Raw genomic sequence first — 24,562 nt, forward strand, 5'->3', positions numbered from 1 at the left:
CCCAAACACACGTGGTTTCTCAAATTATATGGAAAGGAAACATATTTAAAAAGGTAGGAAGAGGAGGGTCACACTAGCATCTTCCTCAAAGATTTTTTCTTTCTTCTTGTTTTACTTGGTAACATTTGATCATGCAAACGTTGTGTGGGTTCTCTGGTAATTAAAACAGAGGAGTTTTGTAGTTCTAATGCCAACGTTTCCCCCGACAATAACAAACCGGGTTACACAACTATTGGTCTGTTAGAACAGCGATTCCCACAATTCAGTTGGCTGCAGGGTCCAAGCTCCCCTGAGCTGAGCATGTTTCGGAACACAGCGACGACGGCAAAACGAATCCATTTCGGGTGCCTGCGTCCTTTTGGCACGACGAGTGTCAGGGATACAGAAAAAATAATAAAACATGGAATGGTTATTGTGAGACATATACCAGTGAATGATTCTAACAAAATGAAAAGGTTGTACAGTATGACTTTAAGATTAGATCCATTTAACAGAACCATGATCCCAGTTTACACTCAGACTCTGAGGCCAAACAGAACCGCTCTGACTCGCACTGTGGGTCTTGTACTGAGTATCGTCCATAGAGGAGAGCAAAGACCTCCCGCATGCAGAGTTGAGTGTCGTGTGTGTGTGTGTGTGTGTGTGTGTGTGTGTGTAGACTACACCGGTGGCTCTCAAAGGGGGGTCCAGGGACCCTTTGGAGGGGAGGGGGTTCCAAATGGACCTTTACAGATCTCTAACTCTGAGAGTGTACAAAGGGAACGAAACGGTGTCCTTGACATATGGAAAACATGTTTGGGGAAACCATTGGGCTGCACCCCCCCCCCCCCCCCCCCCAGTTGATCTGTGGTGTTAATGAGGGGTCCCTCCAGTAGATCTGTGGTCTTAGGGGCCCCCAGTTGATCTGTGATCGTTAGGGGCCCCCAGTTGATCTGTAATGGTTAGGGGCCCCCAGTTGATCTGTGATGGTTAGGGGCCCCCCAGTTGATCTGTGATGGTTAGGGGCCCCCCAGTTGATCTGTAATGGTTAGGGGCCCCCAGTTGATCTGTGATGGTTAGGGGCCCCCCAGTTGATCTGTGATGGTTAGGGGCCCCCCAGTTGATCTGTGATGGTTAGGGGCCCCCCAGTTGATCTGTGATGGTTAGGGGCCCCCCAGTGATGGTTAGGGGCCACCAGTTGATCTGTGATGGTTAGGGGCCCCCAGTTGATCTGTGATGGTTAGGGGCCCCCCAGTGATGGTTAGGGGCCCCCAGTTGATCTGTGATGGTTAGGGGCCCCCCAGTGATGGTTAGGGGCCCCCAGTTGATCTGTGATGGTTAGGGCCCCCCCCAGTTGATCTGTGATGGTTAGGGGCCCCCCAGTTGATCTGTGGTAGTTAGGGGCCCCCCAGTTGATCTGTGGTGATAATGAGGGGCCCCTCCAGTTCACTGTTTCTCAACATCAGGTTCGGGGCCCTATCTGGGGGTCAAAATGGACCCTTACAGGTAAAGGTTTCCATGGAAATGGAAACCTTTATTTTGTTATCTTTAAATCTTCAATGTAAAACCCTCATCTCTCATCAGTGTTAATTGAACTCTAAGAAGAGTACAGATGAAACCAAATGGACCCCCTGGTCTGTAACACATAGACCCCTAGGTGTCCATTTCCGCACCCGGACCAGGTGTTGAGAACCATTAAATGTTATAGTGCGGGCAGCTTTGGTTGTTTGTACCGTTGACACAACGAGGGAGTGGTTACGGGTACAGTGGCCCAGGAGGGTCAATTTGTCCGTCCGTCTGTCTGTCCACCAGTCTGTAGTGGGTCCGAGTAGTGGTTCTCAAAGTGGATTCCAGGGACTCTGAGGGTCTAAATGGACCCATACAAGTCTGTAACTCTGACAGTGTACAAATGGAACCAAATGGAACCCGTCAGGGTTCATTTGGTTCCATTTGTACACTGTCAGAGTTAAAGGAGAATTCCGTGGTAAATCGCTTTCTTAACCACACTTTCTTATTATTTAGCCTCCAAAAATGGGTCCAGGTGGGTTTTTTTTATCCAAAAAAGCATTATTGTCCATTTCATCCGAGTTGCGGCAACCTTATACAGTTCACAACAGCAGGCCATAGGTAATTCCGCTTATTTACATCGCTCCTAAATCGGTACTTCCATGCCGTTTGTAAACACACTGTTGAGCTGAGATGCAGCCGTTACTCCAGGATGAGGTTGTTGTGGAGATTCTGCCGTGAAACTGACAGTCACGTGACCAAATGAAACTGACAGTCACGTGACCAAACTGACAGTCACGTGACCAAATCGCATGACGTAAGCCTGCAGTTAGGGATGGGACGATACGCGACATTATCGTTTATCGGGATAAAAAACACTCACGGTAATCGCATTATGGAGATTTAATTTAACGTGATATCGTCCTCCGTCATGCACTGGGATCAGTTCACCTTTTATTTGCGAGCTGCATATCCGGCACCACTTAAGCGCTCTATAATTAGTAAAAGGTACTTAAAATATACGTACTTGATAAAGTCTTTTTTTCACTCTCTATCTTTGCCAAAAATCTACAAGCTTGTAGATCTGCTATTTTTTGGCCAAGCGTTCCGCCCCAAGATAATGAATTTTGATTATCGCGATATCGTTAATCGCGATTTCTTTTGTCACAATAATCTTGATATGACATTTTCATATCGTCCCATCCCTACCTGCGGTGCAATGTTGTTGCTACAACAACAACAGTGCGTGTGTAGAGAGCCGATATGAGGTGGAAAAGTGGATTTTAAAATAAGCGGGATTGCCCTTGTGAACTGTATAAGGTTGGTGCGACTCTGCTGAAATGGACAATAATGCTTTTTTGGATAAAAAAAAAACACCTGGACCTCTAGACCTTGGAGGCGAAATAACAAGAAAACGAGGTAAGAAAGCGATTTACCACGGAATTCTCCTTTAAGGGGAGAGGTTTTAGAAACACTGGGTCAGAGGGTCAGTTGGGGGGGGGGGTCACCAGTAGAAGGAGCGGGACAGGAAGTTAGCGGCGGTGCCCAGCCACCCCGCCCCGTCCTGACCGGAGGTGATGCGCGTCACGGCCTTGTCGGGGTCCTGTGACGGGCTCTCCTCCTCAGGGAGGTAGTCTGGGAGATCTACGTTCTGCTGCTCCGCCGGAACCTCGCCCTCCTCCAACGCCACCAGCACCTGAGGAGAAGAATAATATTATTGTATGCTGTAACTAGTAAAGAAATAGCAGATCTACAAGCTCACAGCGCGGCACCGAGTGCGGCGCTGCGAGCTTGTAGATCTGCTATTTTTATTAACACATTGGGTGCCCCTGGATGGCACCACCATTGTATTGAATACGGCCCTTCTGCGTCAATGCATGCGTCATGACGTCACTTGGTCACATGAGCGCAGACAGGATGTTATTGTGTAACTTTCTGTATGGACCAGTGTTGATCATAACTGTTCATTGCCGATCAAAAGTTGCTCATTTTGCCGCAGCTGGCCACAGTTTTAGCCATAAAACAAACATCAGAGATAAAGGGCGTTAAAGATGGGGAAATGCATTGGAGTATATGGAGAAAAACGGCCGCGCGATGCTCTCAGCGTCGATTCGAAGCGACCCGCGGTGAATGGGCTGCATCCAGGCGTAGCCCTGACGGTGAGATTTAAAGTTAATACTGTAAATACAGTAAACACATCAAAACGTTGTGGGCCTCCAGCGACATCAAAGAGTTTGACGCGTGGGCACTTGCTGTGTTAATTAATAATTATTTTAGTTTTTCACAATTTCTGCCTTTAATATTTGACAATATGGCCAATGTTAATTCTTTTATTTTAGAGGTATTAAAAGGGTCTTAATAAAAGTCCTTAAATTGTCACTTTAGAAATGTGCACAAACCCTCTATACACTTAAACGTTATGTAGGTTTGTTTACCGTTGAGTGAGAAAACAATGTTGCACATTAAGTTAATCATCTGGGGACCCCACAAAATAATTTGGGGACCCACCGGTTGAGAACCACTGTTCTAAAGGTCTGTGAGAAGAACTCTGAGACAGAGCCTGGTCTGTGTTATCAGTAAAGATAGGGTTGGAATGTGGAGCTCGGCTTATGATGTGGGAACCAACGGATGAAGGGAAGGGAGAACCGTTGTTTTTGGACTTCTTATGGAGGTTAACTCTCCTACTGCCAGATCATTTATTTATTTATTGGGTCTGGCGCCATCAAAAAGCGGCTTACCTTTGCGACGTTATAGTAGATAGACAGACAGACATTTATTTATTTATTTTTTATTTTTTTTGGTTGTGCAATAGTGCACTTTGGTCTGCCAGGCAGCAGAGGGCGGCGTCATGCGAGAATGAATGTGAATTTGCCTGTTATGTGTTGAAGAAGAAGAAGACCAGTCACTGGCCCCAGAGCCTTACAGCCAGAGGAAATCAACAAGGAAGTGAATTGTTCTCCGTTGATCTAACGCATAATGGATTTTTTTACACCATCACCGCGGAAAATGTGTTTACAGTAGACGGCCGCGCGACCCCTCATCAGCTTACAGTCATCAGACGAACGAACCGAACGAGCGCCGTATTGGCGGTAAGGTCTTGCGCAATCGGGCGAACGTGAACGTTCAAAGCGTGGGAAGAGTTAAGAGGAAAGCTAGAGATAGGTTTATGTATTTAACTGAATCATCAAACATTATTAACACTCAAATACCTGGAACGCGCCCGAGTCGCGTTAGATTTGAACCACCTTAACCATTATTTTATGCTTTAACTGTTGAAAAATAGCAGATCTACAAGCTCACAGCGCGGCACCGAGTGCCGCGCTGTGAGCTTGTAGATCTGCTATTTTTGAAAAATCGTGACCAAGTCTTTGAATATCTTTGACCCGATCTTTGACCCGTCTTCTAAATCCTTCCTCTAAATCAGTGGTAGTAAAACTTTTTCATGTCAAGGACCCCCAAAATTACAGGTATTTGGCCACAGACCCCCATCTCAAAATATGTTGTTCCAGGGACCCCCCAGAAGCAGATATTTGAGTTACAAATGTTCGTTTTGAAATAGATATATTCAGAGACTTGCAAAGAAAAATCATGATTTTTCAAAAATAGCAGATCTATATCTGCTATTTTTCAATAGTTAAAACGGTCAATAATCCTAGGCCTAAATGGGTTAATTCAGCCCACTGGCCTACTGGTCCAGGCGCATACCACTTAGGCATGGATTCCTGGCTTTGTCGCCGGTTCGATTCCCGATCCGGACAACCTTTGCCGCATGTCCCTGCCCATCTCTCTCAAGTTAGGTACTGTAGCTCTATATTGTGACAGTAATCATTGCTAATCATTGCTATAGAGTGTTTGTTCAGTAACAGTGTTAAAATAGCTCTATATTGTGACAGTAATCATTGCTATAGAGTGTTTGTTCAGTAACAGTGTTAAATAGCTCTATATTGTGACAGTAATCATTGCTATAGAGTGTTTGTTCAGTAACAGTGTTAAATAGCTCTATATTGTGATAGTAATCATTGCTATAGAGTGTTTGTTCAGTAACAGTGTTAAATAGCTCTATATTGTGACAGTAATCATTGCTATAGAGTGTTTGTTCAGTAACAGTGTTAAAATAGCTCTATATTGTGACAGTAATCATTGCTATAGAGTGTTTGTTCAGTAACAGTGTTAAAATAGCTCTATATTGTGACAGTAATCATTGCTATAGAGTGTTTGTTCAGTAACAGTGTTAAATAGCTCTATATTGTGACAGTAATCATTGCTATAGAGTGTTTGTTCAGTAACAGTGTTAAAATAGCTATATATTGTGACAGTAAACTGCTATAGAGTGTTTGTTCAGTAACAGTGTTAAATAGCTCTATATTGTGACAGTAATCATTGCTATAGAGTGTTTGTTCAGTAACAGTGTTAAATAGCTCTATATTGTGACAGTAATCATTGCTATAGAGTGTTTGTTCAGTAACAGTGTTAAATAGCTCTATATTGTGACAGTAATCATTGCTATAGAGTGTTTGTTCAGTAACAGTGTTAAATAGCTCTATATTGTGACAGTAATCATTGCTAGTGTGTTCAGTAACTGGGTTCTCCCATGCACACACACTCAGTGCTTTTCAATAACAACATTCAATAACAACATGTCTTAGTACATAATGTAAATGAGTAAACACTGCCCTCTTGTGGTGAATAAACACTGACCTCTTCTCCATTCTCTCCTTTGATGACCTGCTGAGCCCTCATGACCTCTGTGGACGCGATGGCTGCTGCCAGGGTCTGCATGCAATTCAATTCAGAGGAGCTTTATTGGCATGAGAAAACATACGTTTACATTGCCAAGGCAAGTTTCACAAATAAAATCTGTTGAAAATGGGGAACATAATATATACAGTTGGAGGGGGTACAGCATTGTGTAAACACAAACACGCACGCGCGCGCGCACGCACGTGCACACACACACACACACACACACACACACACACACACACACACACACACACACACACACACACACACACACACACACACACACACACACACACACACACACACACACACACACACACAGTGAGAAGAGAACACATCTTACTTAAAGGACAACTTTGTTTTTTTACAACAAGGGTTCATATTTTAGATTGTAATTAGAGAAAAGAAAAAGTGAGTTTTAAAATGTTTTAATTTGCTTCGTTCTATTGTTTTATCGCGTTTACCGTGCTAAAATGTGTGGCATGCGTACGCATGGGGGCATGCGTACAAGTGGCTAAATATGTCTTTTTAGACACAATAAGCCAGCAGTTTTTTATTGCTATTTACAGTAGCACTTCTAGCCCCCATAACCATGAAAGGTTGCGTTGTATCTTGGGAATGGGCTTATTCTGTGTAAAATGTCATATTTAGCCACTTGTACGCATGCCTCCAACCACTGAAATAAGAATCTCTAAAACAATAGAAAGTAGTAAATGAAATCATTTTAACACTAATATTTTATATTTTTTAATTACAATCTAAAATATGAACCCTTGTTGTAAAAAACTAAAGTTGTCCTTTAAACAAAAAGTACCCAAGTTTGTACCCTAGTTGCTCCTGATGAGCAGGTTGCTGCCTTGCATGGTTTCCTCTGCCATGGCTGTATGAATGTGTGTGTAAACTATCATTGTAAAACGCCTTGGATAAAGGCGCTTTATGCACCAGAGAAAGAGACAGACAGACGTGTAGGAGAGGAGTGGTCCTCACCTCAGCCTTGAGGTCAGATCTGATCCGTACGATGCATCTCTTCACGGCCATCTGGAAGGTGAAGCTGATGACGCCTTTGATCTTCAGCAAGGCTTCCTCACACAGTGTCCTGCGACCCTGAAGAACCAACATAACCATCATTATCATGTTTATTATCCTCACACAGCGTCCTGCGACTTAACCTCGCCTACCAGTCTTTCTCGGGAGAAAGCCTGGTGTTCGTTCACAACAGGCCGTTTGGTTTCCGCCTAAAGCGTGGAAACCACTAGAAGAAGCGGCGTCGCTTTGATTTAGTTCCCCCCGTTTGTTTCCCCAATCCCTATTAAAATGCTCTAGTAGCCTAGTGTAGTCTTGCCAGTCGCTATTAGTTGGACTAAAAGATGCATATAACAAACACATTTTTCGAAAGCAAAACTACGCCGCATCAAGGTGTTTGTTAGGTAGGCCCTTAAAGTATGTCCTTGGGTGCAGGGGAATATTTTGGGTTAAAACTGAATCCGGTTGATAGTTCCGGCCAAAGTGTAGTCCGTCTAGGACTACAACATGACGTAAAGTGGTTTCCGCTCCCGACCGGATCAAACCTCGTAAAGTGAAGTGATCCCAGACTACCTGCGACTAGGGGTGGACGATACTGGAAAAAAACATTATCACGATACTCTTCATGCAGTATCACGATACACGATATTATCACGATACTGTTTTATGCGAGTTTTTAGGTTTATTATGATTATTAGACCCACACAGATATTCTATTGATAATCTATTCACTTTATGCTGCAGATAGAAAGATAGATAGCCTAATCTATGATTTTTTAAATGATAACATATTTTGATTTTTGATTAAACAATTAACATTTTTTACCTCAAAATATTTACTAGTTGGTGTGATGATGGTTCAGGTCTGAATATATGGGTCCCAGAAATGTTTTATGGGTTCCCTTGAAATGTTTTTGAGTGTTGTGAGCTTGTAGATCGGCTATTTTCAAAACAATTTGGCTAAATCATTTCGGGACCTCTCTGGGGGTCTCGACCCACAGGTTGACAACAACCCATGCCTTACCATTGAAACTTAACTCTCCTACTGCCAGATTATTTATTTATTTATTGGGTCTGGTGCCATCAAAAAGCGGCTTACCTTTGCGACGTTATAGCAGATAGACAGACATTTATTTTTTTTATTTTTTTTATTGTGCAATAGTGCACTTTGGTCTGCCAGGCAGCAGAGGGCGGCGTCATGCGAGAATGAATGTGAATTTGCCTGTTATGTGTTGAAGAAGAAGAAGACCAGTCACTGGCCACAGAGCCTTACAGCCAGAGGAAATCAACAAGGAAGTGAATTGTTCTCCGTTGATCTAACGCATAATGGATTTTTTACACCATCACCGCGGAAAATGTGTTTACAGTAGACGGCCGCGCGACCCCTCATCAGCTTACAGTCATCAGACGAACGAACCGAACGAGCGCCGTATTGGCATCGAGGTTCTGTAAAAAATGGGGCGAACGTTAACGTTCAAAGCGTGGGGAGAGTTAAGGTGGAAAACAAATTACCCTACCAACAATGTCAGGAGGTTTGTTATGATACAAGCTTTCTTTTTACAGAATTACTCAGTATTTTACAAAACAGTTATCATCCTAGCTTTTAGCTTTTCTACTAACAATAATGGCATGGTTTTATAACTAAGCCAATTATGAAATAGACGCGAAATAGACGCGACGATTTCACCGCGAGACACACGCATGCATCAACGGTGAAAGCATAACAAACAAAGCACTTTACAAATAGCGGCAAATAGCTACTTGTTTGTAGTTTATAAAAACAGAAGCATGGATTTACAAGGCGATCTAAATCACCTCATCAATACTGCCAGAACACACAGCTGTTGAGTGGAGACTCCAGCACACACAGCTCAGCTTTGCAGTGAGATGGCTGATAGCGATAACAGGACGGATAAAGTAGTTTGCGTCCTGTTAGTTTAATGCATCCATTATTAAAAATATGCTTCAAAGAATGCAGGCATTGCAGGGCAAGCTGCATCACTGCTTTACAAAGTCCTGTGAAAGTGAAACTAAATCGCGGTCCAGTGTGCCGTGCTCGGCTCCTGCACAGTCAGAACTCAGTAGTCAGTGTACACTGTAGACACTCGTAGCCTGTCTGCGTGCTGCCCGGGGGAGGGGCCATGAGCCGCGACATGTTGTTAGCTTGTAGATCTGTTCTTTTTGGCGAATTACACCACCGTACTATAGAAGTATAAATTAAGCAATAGAGCTGCGACTCATAGAACGTGCACTCGCTGTATCCAGAGCCTTGACTGTTTGTATCACGAGCCATACGATACTCTGAAAAAGCATATCGTGGCAAAGCTGTATCGTCGATACGATAATTATCGCCATATCGCCCACCCCTAACCACGGTTTATATTTATCAAACTCCTCAGTAACTCACAGAGTCTATAACACCATGGTTTATATTTAGAGAACTGTTCAGTAACTCACAGAGTCTATGAGGAACACCATGGTTTATATTTAGAGAACTGTTCAGTAACTCACAGAGTCTATGAGGAACAACAGGGTTTATATTTAGAGAACTGTTCAGTAACTAACAGAGTCTATGAGGAACAACAGGGTTTATATTTAGAGAACTGTTCAGTAACTAACAGAGTCTATGAGGAACAACAGGGTTTATATTTTGAGAACTGTTCAGTAACTAACAGAGTCTATGAGGAACAACAGGGTTTATATTTAGAGAACTGTTCAGTAACTCACAGAGTCTATGAGGAACAACAGGGTTTATATTTAGAGAACTGTTCAGTAACTCACAGAGTCTATGAGGAACAACAGGGTTTATATTTAGAGAACTGTTCAGTAACTCACAGAGTCTATGAGGAACAACAGGGTTTATATTTTGAGAACTGTTCAGTAACTCACAGAGTCTATGAGGAACAACAGGGTTTATATTTAGAGAACTGTTCAGTAACTCACAGAGTCTATGAGGAACAACAGGGTTTATATTTAGAGAACTGTTCAGTAACTCACAGAGTCTATGAGGAACAACAGGGTTTATATTTAGAGAACTGTTCAGTAACTCACAGAGTCTATGAGGAACAACAGGGTTTATATTTAGAGAACTGTTCAGTAACTCACAGAGTCTATGAGGAACAACAGGGTTTATATTTAGAGAACTGTTCAGTAACTCACAGAGTCTATGAGGAACAACAGGGTTTATATTTAGAGAACTGTTCAGTAACTCACAGAGTCTATGAGGAACAACAGGGTTTATATTTTGAGAACTGTTCAGTAACTCACAGAGTCTATGAGGAACACCATGGTTTATATTTAGAGAACTGTTCAGTAACTCACAGAGTCTATGAGGAACAACAGGGTTTATATTTAGAGAACTGTTCAGTAACTAACAGAGTCTATGAGGAACAACAGGGTTTATATTTTGAGAACTGTTCAGTAGGGTTGGAGGCGGTAACCGCCGTACCGCCGTACCGCGGTATACCGAGGTCTACCGCGGTGTCATTGTGCTTACCGCGGTAAAAAGACAAAAAAAAAGGTCTATTTTTTATTGGAAAACAAGCGAGTTTTAAAACGGGGGAGAAGCGAGGACCGCATGCGCTCCATGCCGCTCTGCTCTGGGCCGTGTACCACACGTTGGAAGCCACATACGTCACTCAGACACAGACCTGCACACGCGTGATTCCTAAACCCACCAGGCTTGAGTTAAGACCCGCCTCGTGGAAACGCGAGGACTTCGAGGAGTGAGGCGGGTCTTAACTCAATCCTGGTGGGTTTAGGAATCACGCCCTGCACACAGTGCACAGAGCAGGGTACGGAGCACAACTCTATGACGGAGCAGCATACACTGTCTCTGTAATCCACTCGACACAAGGATGTTAATACATACCTTGTGTTGTGGCATATCTTTTTTTATTCATACGGATTACTGGCGGAGCGCGGGCCGCGTGGAGTAAAACCGAAAATGAAACTATTTTACTTTCTCCACCGCGTCGCGCATTGTGCCCCGTTACCGTACGGCGCGTCGGCGATTTTATAACCTTTTCTGTCAAGTCTTGTAACTAAAACCTGTATATAGCAGCACTCAATCACTGCGATTTGAGAGTTGAGACGTGACGTGAGTTTACAGAATCACTGTACACGATCTGACTACCCGTCCTCTTCTGGTTTGTTCACACAGCTGTTTGTGTCTGAAAAGCTAAGTAGCTAGCCTACGTTACTATGGTAACCCGACAGTGCAGATCTAAAAGCTCAGAACGCGTCGCGGATGCGATGTGTTGTGAGCTTGTAGATCTGCTCCTTTGAAAGCCAGACCCGCTGTGCTGTACAGAGAAGTATAACTCGGGCAGTCAGGCTGTGTCTCCTCTCCACTGTGGAGAGGCGACTTTTGGGAAGATGATTGCAATATTTGGGCTTATCGCCGAACCTTAATTAATAGATACGGGGGTGCGGTAATTACCGCAGTACCGGCGGTAAATGGGAAGACGGTAATCGCGGTAACAAAATGTCCATACCGCCCCAGGCCTACTGTTCAGTAACTCACAGAGTCTATGAGGAACACCAGGGTTTATATTTAGAGAACTGTTCAGTAACTCACAGAGTCTATGAGGAACAACAGGGTTTATATTTAGAGAACTGTTCAGTAACTCACAGAGTCTATGAGGAACAACAGGGTTTATATTTAGAGAACTGTTCAGTAACTCACAGAGTCTATGAGGAACAACAGGGTTTATATTTAGAGAACTGTTCAGTAACTCACAGAGTCTATGAGGAACAACAGGGTTTATATTTAGAGAACTGTTCAGTAACTCACAGAGTCTATGAGGAACAACAGGGTTTATATTTAGAGAACTGTTCAGTAACTCACAGAGTCTATGAGGAACAACAGGGTTTATATTTAGAGAACTGTTCAGTAACTCACAGAGTCTATGAGGAACAACAGGGTTTATATTTAGAGAACTGTTCAGTAACTAACAGAGTCTATGAGGAACAACAGGGTTTATATTTAGAGAACTGTTCAGTAACTAACAGAGTCTATGAGGAACAACAGGGTTTATATTTAGAGAACTGTTCAGTAACTCACAGAGTCTATGAGGAACAACAGGGTTTATATTTAGAGAACTGTTCAGTAACTCACAGAGTCTATGAGGAACAACAGGGTTTATATTTAGAGAACTGTTCAGTAACTCACAGAGTCTATGAGGAACAACAGGGTTTATATTTTGAGAACTGTTCAGTAACTCACAGAGTCTATGAGGAACAACAGGGTTTATATTTAGAGAACTGTTCAGTAACTCACAGAGTCTATGAGGAACACCATGGTTTATATTTAGAGAACTGTTCAGTAACTCACAGAGTCTATGAGGAACACCAGGGTTTATATTTATTGAACTCACAGAGTCGTCCAGGCCATCTATATGGAACACTACGGTCTTGGCCCGCTTGTTGGTGGAACCCAGGAAGAACTGGGCCTTGCGTCGGCTGGGTGCTTCCTCCGGGGTCTCGGCGTCGGTGCTGTGGGCCGCCTGCAGCAGCTGGTAGATCTCTGACGACAACAGCTTGGTCTCTCCTGGAGTGATGCTCCTGCACACACACACACACACACACACACACACACACACACACACACACACACACACGCACACGCACACGCACACGCACACACACACACACACAACAACTATTATTAGTGTTGAACACTTTCATTCACTTCACTTTCATCTGCAAAAAAATAATACATAATGAAGTCAAAGTGACGTCACAATACAAACAGTAATACTAAGTTGTACTATAAGTATTACTATTAGTGTCATGACGTGACACTTATGTAGCTTTGACTGTTCTTGACACTTTATAAACAGATCAGAGGAAACTTCCCACTGGACTTCAGAAGGTTGACATTTCTCTATTATAAATCCTTGTTTTGAGTGGTCTTGTGTAATATTGTAATATCTTGACATAATTATGTACTTTTGATATTCATGAGCTGTATGCCATAAAAAACCTTTTGGAATAATTTGGAATAATTCACTGAATGTGCAATCTGCAATGTATCTAGAACAGGGGTCTTCAACAGGGGGTCCCGGGGGTTTCTCCTTTTTTATATTAACCACTTGAACACTAGCGTCCATATTCTGAGAACTTTAGCCAAAAATAGCAGATCTACAAGCCGATGCGAGGCGTTGTGAGCTTGTAGATCAGCTATTTTTTGGCAAAGAGGTTTGGTGTAGAGGGGTAAAAGAGCAGACTAAGTACAGAGTGAAAGGTCAGGTTTATTAAGAATTGACAGTTCAAGTGGTTAAATATCTGAAAACACAAATTGACTTGACATCAAAATACACTGATGATTGTGCTGTCAAACGATGAAACTATATGGAATCTATGAACAGGTTGTGGGGGGTCCCTGCTTCATCTCTCTCTCAACTAAGGGGTCCTTGGCCTGAAAATGTTGAAGACCCCTGCTGTAGAATATATGAAAGTTTAAAAAAATATATATATATATGAAAGTTTCAAGAAAATGTACTTTTACACGATATTCTATTTTCTTAGATGGACCTGTATATATTCTTCTTTTCTTTATATTCTTGTTTTTTTTTTTGCTGTACACAACAGTACTTTTTTTTCCTTTTCATACTTCTCAGTAACTTTGTAACCTCAACTGCTGTGCCACCTCTGGGCGACTGATTTCCCCCCTTGGGATAATAAAGGTACTCACTTCTGCATGACGTTCTGCAGACTCAGCATCATCCCCAGCTCTCCTTTCATCTTCTCTCTGTTGGCTCTGCATTCTGCTAGGTAGCGTACCGCCTGGAACATATATACACATCATCATTATCTCTGCATTCTGCTAGGTAACGTACCGCCTGAAACATATATACACATCATCATTATCTCTGCATTCTGCTAGGTAGCGTACCGCCTGAAACATATATACACATCATCATTATCTCTGCATTCTGCTAGGTAGCGTACCGCCTGGAACATATATACATGTTATCATTATCTCTGCATTCTGCTAGGTAACGTACCGCCTGGAACATATATACATGTTATCATTACTGCCTGAAACATATATACATGTTATCATTATCTCTGCATTCTGCTAGGTAGCGTACCGCCTGAAACATATATACATGTTATCATCATTATCTCTGCATTCTGCTAGGTAGCGTACCGCCTGAAACATATATACATGTTATCATCATTATCTCTGCATTCTGCTAGGTAGCGTACCGCCTGGAACATATATACATGTTATCATTACCTCTGCATTCTGCTAGGTAGCGTACCGCCTGGAACATATATACATGTTATCATTATCTCTGCACTCTGCTAGGTAACGTACCGCCTGGAACATATATACATGTTATCATTATCTCTGCACTCTGCTAGGTAGCGTACCGCCTGGAACATATATACATGTTATCATTATCTCTGCACTCTGCTAGGTAGCGTACCGCCTGAAACATATATACATGTTATCATTATCTCTGCACTCTGCTAGGTAACGTACCGCCTGGAACATATATACATGTTATCATTATCTCTGCACTCTGCTAGGTAACGTACCGCCTGGAACATATATACATGTTATCATTATCTCTGCACTCTGCTAGGTAACGTACCGCCTGGAACATATATACATGTTATCATTATCTCTGCACTCTGCTAGGTAACGTACCGCCTGGAACATATATACATGTTATCATTACTGCCTGAAACATATATACATGTTATCATTATCTCTGCATTCTGCTAGGTAGCGTACCGCCTGGAACATATATACATGTTATCATTATCTCTGCATTCTGCTAGGTAACGTACCGCCTGGAACATATATACATGTTATCATTACTGCCTGAAACATATATACATGTTATCATTATCTCTGCATTCTGCTAGGTAACGTACCGCCTGAAACATATATACACATCATCATCATTATCTCTGCACTCTGCTAGGTAACGTACCGCCTGGAACATATATACATGTTATCATCATAATCTCTGCACTCTGCTAGGTAGTCCTGTCTGGAACATATATACATGTTATCATTATCTCTGCATTCTGCTAGGTAGCGTACCGCCTGAAACATATATACACATCATCATCATTATCTCTGCACTCTGCTAGGTAGTCCTGTCTGGAACATATATACATGTTATCATTATCTCTGCATTCTGCTAGGTAGCGTACCGCCTGAAACATATATACACATTATTATCATTATCTCTGCACTCTGCTAGGTAACGTACCGCCTGAAACATATAAACACATCATCATCATTATCTCTGCACTCTGCTAGGTAGTCCTGTCTGGAACATATATACACATTATCATCATTATCTCTGCACTCTGCTAGGTAACGTACCGCCTGAAACATATATACACATCATCATCATTATCTCTGCACTCTGCTAGGTAGTCCTGTCTGAAACATGTATACACATAATATCATCATTATCTCTGCACTCTGCTAGGTAGTACTGTCTGAAACAAACCAGCACATTATCACAATATCTCTGCATTCTGCTAGGTCAAGGGTGCCCAAAAGGTAGATGGTGATCTACCAGTAGATCAACAAGGGTGTGCAGGTAGACCACATGACATGCCTCTAAAAATGTATAATTAAAATACAAAAATAATATGTCAATATGACATCAAGAAGGGCCTGTCAGCTCCCTTCATGGCTTCTAAAGTAGGCAAACCTCCAATGCAATACTTTGTTCAAGAGTCAGTAGCATTACAAAGAACCCCAAAACCTACCACTTCCATACATAATGGGATGAAGACATTTCCCCCAGTATTTCCCATTTATTTCCCCCTTACAGTAAGTGTGTTTGTCTAAAATGTAACGCCAGTGCTGCTATTCCAAAGCCCCCCTCAGGCCCTCAGCTAAAACATTTTGGATGGGTAGATCATGTGAGCTAGTCATCTTAAAAGTAGATCTCACGTCAAAACAGTGTGGGCAGTGGGCACCCCCTGTGCTACCCCCCCTGTGCTACCCTCCATGTGTCCGTCAAGGATTTCAGCCACTCCTGGAAGTTCTGGCGTTTCCGCGAGGCGGGTCTTAACTCAATCCTGGTGGGTTTAGGAAACACGCAAATATTCAACCCGATTTCCAGGACTATTTAACAATAATTCAGCTCAGTAACAAGTCGCTTACTCCTATGCACAATGCCCAAAGACAGGCAGTGTACGCCAGTGGTTCTGAGACTAACCCAAAATAATCATATTTGAACTGGGGACCCCGGCACCCTGACGAGCACTAAGAGTAGAGGAATTTTGAATAACACGGTTTTATTGTGAAAATGGCCGATCTACATGCTCAGTAGATCTGCTATTTTCACAATTTCTGCCTCTATTATGTGACAATTTGGCCAATTTGTCATTTCAGAGTTATTAACAAAATCAATTAGCGCCTCCTCTGGTCGAATGTTGCATACTGTGACAGTATGCAGCGACGGTTGAGGGTCTATGGGGCTTCATTCGACCAGAGGAGGCGCTAATGCTGCCATTCCGGCTGCAACTTCCAGGCTTGTAAACATTAGACTGGCTGACAAAACTAGCGATTTACAATTTCGGGAAAAGTGTTTTCTACCTAAAAGTTGGAAGCGTTCTCCCCCCCACCGAGACATCTTTATAGGACCTCATCTCGGAGAACAACAGTATGCAGCGACAGGTGAAGTTCTATATGGGGCTAGGCGTAATACTGTATCTTACCAGCAGGGTGGAGTATAGACCACCTGGGGGTTGGGGTGTAGTACTGTATCTTACCAGCAGGGCAGAGTAGACCACCTGGGGGTTTGGGTGTAATACTGTATCTTACCAGCAGGGCGGAGTAGACCACCTGGGGGTTTGGGTGGTCCAGGAACAGGATGAGTCCGGGCAGACAGCCCTGGTCCTGTACGATGGCCCGTCGGTTCATAGGGTCTGCAGCCAGGTCCCTGAGCTGGTTGACCACCGCTAGGGCGTCGGGTTCCCCGCCACCGCCGCTCATGACTGCAACGCTACGCTACGCACGCACGCACGCACACACACACACACTCACTGACCCATGCACTACTCACACACCTCAACACACACACACACACACACACACACACACACACACACACACACACACACACACACACACACACACACACACACACACACACACACACACACACACACACACACACACACACACACACACACACACACACACACACACACACACAGGTTGGATGTGAGTCACTGACCTGTGCACAACTGGTCACAAAAGGTACTAGAACCAGGGTTCCCACACATTTTGACCAATTAATTTTCATTAATAATTTCCAGAATATTGAACCCCATTTCCAGGACTATATAACAATAATTCAGCTCAATAACAAGTCGCTTACTCCTATGCGCAATGCCCAAAGACAGGCAGTGTATGCCAGTGGTTCTCAACCTTTTCAGGCCGTGACCCCCGAAATAATGTTTTAACTGGGGACCCCTCACCCTGATGAGCACTAAGAGTAGAGGAATTTTGTATAACACAGTGAAAATAGCCGATCTACATGCTCACAACACCTCGCAACTATTTTCACAATTTCTGCCTCTAATATTTGACAATTCGGCCCATGTTTAATTTGTCATTTCAGCTATTTTGTTCCAGGACCTTCCAGGACCCTTGATCAATTCCAAAATATTTCCAGGAATTTCATGACCGTGGGAACCCTGGCACTCTGTCGAGGTGCCAACTTGCGCTTCACGTACAAGCAGGCCACACATGGCATGGCCTACTTGTGCTAGGAACATCCCTACAAGTAGGCCACACGTGGCATGGCCTACTTGTGCTAGGAACATCCCTACAAGTAGGCCACACATGGTATGGCCTACTTGTGCTAGGAACATCCCTACAAGTAGGCCACACATGGCATGGCCTACTTGTGCTAGGAACATCCCTACAAGCAGGCCACACATGGCATGGCCTACTTGTGCTAGGAACATCCCTACAAGTAGGCCACACATGGCATGGCCTACTTGTGCTAGGAACATCCCTACACGCAGGCCACACATGGCATGGCCTACTTGTGCTAGGAACATCCCTACAAGTAGGCCACACATGGCATGGCCTACTTGTGCTAGGAACATCCCTACAAGCAGGCCACACATGGCATGGCCTACTTGTGCTAGGAACATCCCTACAAGTAGGCCACACATGGCATGGCCTACTTGTGCTAGGAACATCCCTACAAGCAGGCCACACATGGCATGGCCTACTTGTGCTAGGAACATCTCCCTACAAGCAGGCCAGATACTTATCATTTTGGGGGTCCTTCACATGAAAACGTTTGAGAACCACTGACATAGTAGTCTCTCAAGAACAGACTAACTAAGCTCCAGTGAAGTGAAAAGGACCTTTTCTTTGAAGATGGCTAAACCAGATTGCTGACATAGAAACATAGGGTTTTTCAAAAAACCTTAGAAGGATTCAAAAGACACTTATAGAATCGGGTCAAAATTCTAATTTTCACGAATTTTTCAAAAATAGCAGATCTACAAGCTCGCAGCGCGGCACTCGGTGCCGCGCTGTGAGCTTGTATATCTGCTATTTTTCAATAGTTAAAGCATAAAATAATGATACACAATAATGTGTACCCGTTCTGAATGGGTTGACGTTGCCAGAGATGCTGGTCCCTGATTGGGCTACGGTCTTCAACAAGAGAGGACACCAACATACTGTACATACTGTACATATCCAGCCAATTACAGTACTGGCACACTCTGCATGCGCAAGTAATGATGATGAAATATGAAACACAAGATTTCTGCCCATTTTGTATTTACTTTTGTAGAGCAGGGGTTCCCAAACTTTGTGTCTCAGGGCACCCCATGAATATATGTTTTTAATCCGAGGCACCCCTACATTATAATTTTCACTCCCAGCACCTTATATTTATAGCATATCGTCGTTGTCGGGTGGAAACCTTGTATGTCCAAAACCGTTCGTTTTGTATTTATCATGTATAAAATGTACTAAACTAGTGAAAAAAGCAGATCTACAAGCACGCTGTTTTCACTAGCTTTGTGCGACAGAGGTTTCTGCCTGACAGTGACAATATTTTAGTGATTATGTTGCGAGGAAAACGTTGAGATAACAGCCATTTTGGTTAGAACTGACTGAAAATGATACGAAATATTTCTTCAAGTGTCCGAATAACTTCCAAATATTATCAAATTAACTCGCGGCACCCCTTGACTGCCGTCGCGGCACCCCAGGGTGCCCCGTCACCCACTTTGAAAACCCCTGTTGTAGAGGTACAGAGAAGTACAACAGGTCAAAAACAAGCCACATGGATGAGACACAAAAAAAGATGTAGGTCTATTTCCACTGTGGTCTATTAAACATTGTTTTGTTTTGTTTTGTTCTTTTGGTCTTGTTTTTGTTCCCACTCTCCCTCCCTACTTGTCTCCTTCTTCCCCTCTCTCCAAATAAACGAAAAGAAAAGAAAAGAACGGTGCTGGCGTGCAAGGCAGGTGGGGGTCCCCGGGTCAGTACGGTCTGCCTTAAGCTAGCCTTACACCTAACAACTTTGGTAAGATTGTGGACAGATTTGGGAAAGATTTCTTAAAGACTACCCCTCACACTATAAGATTTGAAAAAGACTCCCCAAAGACTGTAGGATGATTTTTCAAAGATTTCAGTTGTTAGATGTGTATGCCTCTAAAGATTGTGTAAAGACTGGTTCAAGATTCCCTTTTATTTGCTGAAATATGCCTATTATATAGCCTTGTGTTCCTAAATAAATTATAATATTATTATAAAATATTAGGCTAACCATAAATGAAAATAGCCGATCTACAAGCTCAGTCACAGTGCGTCGCATCACAGTATTGCAGTATTGATACTTTTACTTGATTACTTTTTCTATCACTGCACATGCAGTGCACACACACACACACACACACAGTCACACACACACCGAGCTCCGCCTTCCTCCCCCAGCCCTCTGTGCCTCTCGTCTCCTCTCGTTCTCTCCTCTCAGTCTAGCCGGCGCAGATCGATCCTATCAACTATTATCAATGTTGAATGTTTGGAATAATGGAAACGCGGAGAAATAACTAATAAAGGACTGTCGTAGTAGCCGCACCAACAACGACCAGACTGGCAGCTCAGGCAGCGTCTTTTGGGGAATGAATGGCTTGGCTTTTGGCTTGTTCTGTTTTGGTTGTAGGTAGGGGTGGGCGATACTGGAAAAAAACATTATCACGATACTCTTCATGCAGTATCACGATACACGATATTATCACGATACTGTTTTATGCGAGTTTTTAGGTTTATTATGATTATTAGACCCACACAGATATTCTATTGATAATCTATTCATTGTTATGCTGCATATAGAAAGATAGATATCCTAATCTATGATTTTTTTAATGATAACATTTTGATTTTTGATTAAACAATTAACATCTTTTACCTCAAAATATTTACTAGTTGGTGTGATGATGGTTCAGGTCATTCAAATGGGTCCAAGAAATGTTTTATGGGTTCCCATAAAATGTTTTTGAGTGTTGTGAGCTTGTAGATCGGCTATTTTCAAAACAATTTGGCTAAATCATTTCGGGACCTCTCTGGGGGTCTCGACCCACAGGTTGACAACAACCCATGCCTTACCATTGAAACTTGGGGGAAAACAAATTACCCTACGACCAACAATGTCAGGATGTTTGTTATGATACAAGCTTTCTTTTTACAGAATGACTCCGTATTTTACAATACAGTTATCATCCTAGCTTTTAGCTTTTCTACTAAACAAAAATGGCATGGTTTTATAACTAAGCCAATTATGAAATAGACGCGAAATAGACGCTACGATTTCACCGCGAGACACACGCATGCTTCAACGGTGAAAGCATAACAAACAAAGCACTTTATAGCTACTTGTTTGTAGTTAATAAAAACAGAAGCATGCATTTACAAGGCGATCTAAATCACCTCATCAATACTGCCAGAACACACAGCTGTGGACTCCACTCCAGCACACACACACACACACACACACACACACACACACACAGCTCAGCAGTTTGCAGTGAGATGGCTGATAGCGATAGCAGGACGGATAAAGTAGTTTGCGTCCTGTTAGTTTAATGCATCCATTATTAAAAATATGCTTCAAAGAATGCAGGGCAAGCTGCATCACTGCTTTATAAAGTCCTGTGAAAGTGAAACTAAATCGTGGTCGTGGACCAGTGTGCCTGTGCCGTGCTGCTCGGTGCTCCGGTCAGTCACTCACTGTAGAGTGTAGACACTCGGAGCCTGTCTGCGTGCTGCCCGGGGGCGGGGCCGTGAAAGCAAAGGTACAGATCCTCAAGCCATATGACACGTTGAGCCGCGACACGTTGTTGGCTTGTAGATCTGTTCTTTTTGGTGAATTACACCACCGTACTATAGAAGTATAAATTAAGCAATAGAGCAGCGACTCATAGAACGTGCACTCGCTGTATCCAGAGCCTTTTCTGTATGACTGTTTGTATCACGAGAGAAACGATAATCTGAAAAGGCATATCGTGGCAAAGCTGTATCGTCGAGACGATAATTATCGCCATATCGCCCACCCCTAGTTGTAGGCTAGGCTACGTCATTGTATTCATTCAGACTCAGCCCCGATTTGTGAAAATATTAAACCAGTTTGATATTCTCGTAACATAATCTGGGTCTCAAATCGGGGTAAAAATCGAGTCGGACCACTACCTCACATTTAACGATTGAGTAACGACTGAGTCACGGGAGCGCGCCGCAAATAGCCTCGATTTTATTACGATTGAGAAATCTTTTCAAAGTTGTTAGATGTAAGAGGGCCTTTAAGGCCCTCTTACATCTAACAACTTTGAAAAGATTTCTCAGTCGTAATAAAGTCGCGTGATTCAGTCGTTATTCAATCGTTAAATGTGAGGTAGTGTTCCGACTCGATCTTTACCCCAACTTGAGAGCCAGATTCTGTTACGAGAATATCAAACTGGTTTAATATTTTCACAAATCGGGGAGTCTGAAAGAATACAATGACGTAGCCTACAACCAAAACAGACCCAAAACAGACCCTTTATAAGTTATTTCTCTGCGTTGATATTGAGTTGATAGGATCGATCTGCGCCGGCTAGACTGAGAGGAGAGAACGAGAGAGGAGAGGGCTGCGGGAGGAGCTCGGTGTGTGTGTGTGTGTGTGTGTGTGTGTGTGTGTGTGTGTGTGTTCCAGTGATGGAAAAGGTAATCAAGGAAAAGTAGCGATACTGGGATGCGACGCGCTGTGACTGAGCTTGTAAATCGGCTATTTTCATTTATGGTTAGCCTGATGCTTTATAATATTATAATGTATATAGGAACACAAGACAAGGCTATATAATAGGCATATTTCAGCAAATAAAAGGGAATCTTGAACCAGTCTTTACAAAATCTTTAGAGGCATCTCACATCTAACAAATGAAATCTTTGTAAAATCATTATAAAGTTTTTGGAAAGTCTTTTTCAAATCTTACAGTGTGAGAGGGTAGTCTTTGAGAAATCTTTCTAAATCTGCCCAAAATCTTATCAAAGTTGTTAGGTGTAAGGCTAGCTTTAAGTGTCATCAGGCACTGAATTAATGTGAGGGGGCGGGGTGTCTTTTTTGGTTTTACGTTGAAAGGGATTGCTGTAGTGTCTGACAAGCACATATAACACACACCACTGACTAGCACACAACAGCTGGGAGCCAAGATTATTATAGTGATGTGTCATCTACTTATTGTAAATCGCTTTGGATTAAAAGCGTCTGCTAGATGCCTAAACTGTAAACTGTAAGATGGGGCAGACAGTCACTGTTCCTGATTATTGCGTACCACTACTGCAAGATGCCGTGGGAAACAACTTCCTCCTGCCCGACACGAGCGTAGACCCTTCACTGCTGAGGTACCCCTTTCCCAATTCAGACACGGTTCTACAGCAGGACTTTGAGGAGAAGTTGGCCGACGCGAACAGACTGGACCAACTCCCCGGTTACGTCGAAGACCTGGGCTCAGCACTGGGGTCGTTCACAAAGATACCCAACGCCGTTGGTCTCGGGGCGTTCATCCTCTCGTTTCTCCTGGAGATGTTATTGCCCGCAGCCTCAGAGACCGAGAAGGACACGGGCAAAATGCTGCAGCGCGTCTTCAACGACGAGAAGTCCCACAAAATCCGCGTCAGCATGGACAACTACATGCAGCGAACGACCGTCCACATGGGTTACTCCGTCCACATGGGTTACTCCGCAGCTTGGACAACTACATGCAGTGAACGGCCGTCCACATGGGTTACTCCGCAGCTTGGCATTTGGAAGAAGCGCAAAAGACGGCAGATGAGCTCAGCAAAGCGTTGACCTCGCTCCGCCTCGTCATGACGGACGGACAGATGATGAGCCGCTATCTGAAGCAGTGGGTGAACGGAGCGGCCTTCCACGTGCTGCTGCGGGCACACATGGCCAACATCAAGCACACAGACTGTGGGATGGACTGCTCCCGAGAGCCGCGCTCTGCCGCTCACAACCTCGTCAATGTCTACCTGGCGAAACTGCCCGCGTTGCTGGACAAGTACAAGCAGTACAAGATCTCCACCATCAGCCTTGTGCATTATGGACCCTCCTAAATATGCTCATTTATGGACACAGAAGGGGAGCGTGAAGTTCGGTTCAATTGCAAAAATGTAATGTCGCACCGCGACATGTTTAAACCTGGCACATACTATAATATCTGCCCTAGTACTCGCGATCATCGCGCTGCTTATCGTAACGAGTATGTGGCGCGCATGTTCTCCAGGCCACCAATCACAGAGCTGACGAAGTATTTCACTGATCTCTAGGGCTGACCTTCGATTACTTTTTTCATAATCGAAGCTTAATCGAAGCTTTCTTTCGAACTTCGAAGCTTCGATGACGGCGACCGGGGGGGGGGGGGGGGGGGGGGGGGTGGTAGGGAGCAAAAGTTTATCGGTTACATAAGTGATAACCGTTAAGGAAATGTGTTTAAAAATGCGCGATTTACACAATTTTAAAAGGGAAAACACACCAGTTTTTTCCTCATAATAATGCTCCTTATTTTCATTAAATAGTACAACAATACAACGAGGAAGAAGAAGATACGAATGTTTTCTACATTAAAGAAAGGTGTTTTTGCAGGACAAGTAGGATTGACATAATCACATCACGTCAGTAATGTAACAAAGCGCGGCTGCAACAGCAAACACTGCAGCGCGACTCGAGCCCTATATAACAAACAGATTAACTCCCAAGTCCCAAGGTGTTGTACACGCTAATGTAATAGTAGATTTTATAGTAAATAA

The 24,562-nt window shown here is 43.3% G+C and overlaps 1 protein-coding gene across 3 annotated transcripts in view; it reads right to left on the reverse strand.

Moving 5' to 3' along the window:
- Positions 1-2,033: 2,033 nt before the first annotated feature.
- Positions 2,034-24,562, reverse strand: part of LOC308285370 (armadillo repeat-containing protein 1-like) — a 28,880-nt gene continuing 6,351 nt past the window's right edge. The window contains exons 2-8 of one of the 3 annotated variants that reach the window (XM_080726099.1): positions 17,084-17,295; positions 17,011-17,031; positions 13,949-14,040; positions 12,630-12,816; positions 7,216-7,332; positions 6,184-6,258; positions 2,034-3,181 (exon numbers count right to left, since the gene is read on the reverse strand). In XM_080726099.1, the coding sequence (XP_080582225.1) occupies positions 2,990-3,181; positions 6,184-6,258; positions 7,216-7,332; positions 12,630-12,816; positions 13,949-14,040; positions 17,011-17,031; positions 17,084-17,233 (834 nt within the window). In that variant the 5' untranslated portion in view covers positions 17,234-17,295 and the 3' untranslated portion in view covers positions 2,034-2,989. Of the gene's footprint in view, positions 3,182-6,183; positions 6,259-7,215; positions 7,333-12,629; positions 12,817-13,948; positions 14,041-17,010; positions 17,032-17,062; positions 17,296-24,562 lie in introns of all 3 variants that reach the window. The other 2 variants (XM_080726098.1, XM_080726097.1) reach the window with 2 other exon arrangements.

Source organism: Nannobrachium achirus, assembly GCF_963921795.1.
Source record: "Nannobrachium achirus genome assembly, chromosome: 5".
NCBI classification, from domain to species: Eukaryota; Metazoa; Chordata; class Actinopteri; order Myctophiformes; family Myctophidae; genus Nannobrachium; species Nannobrachium achirus.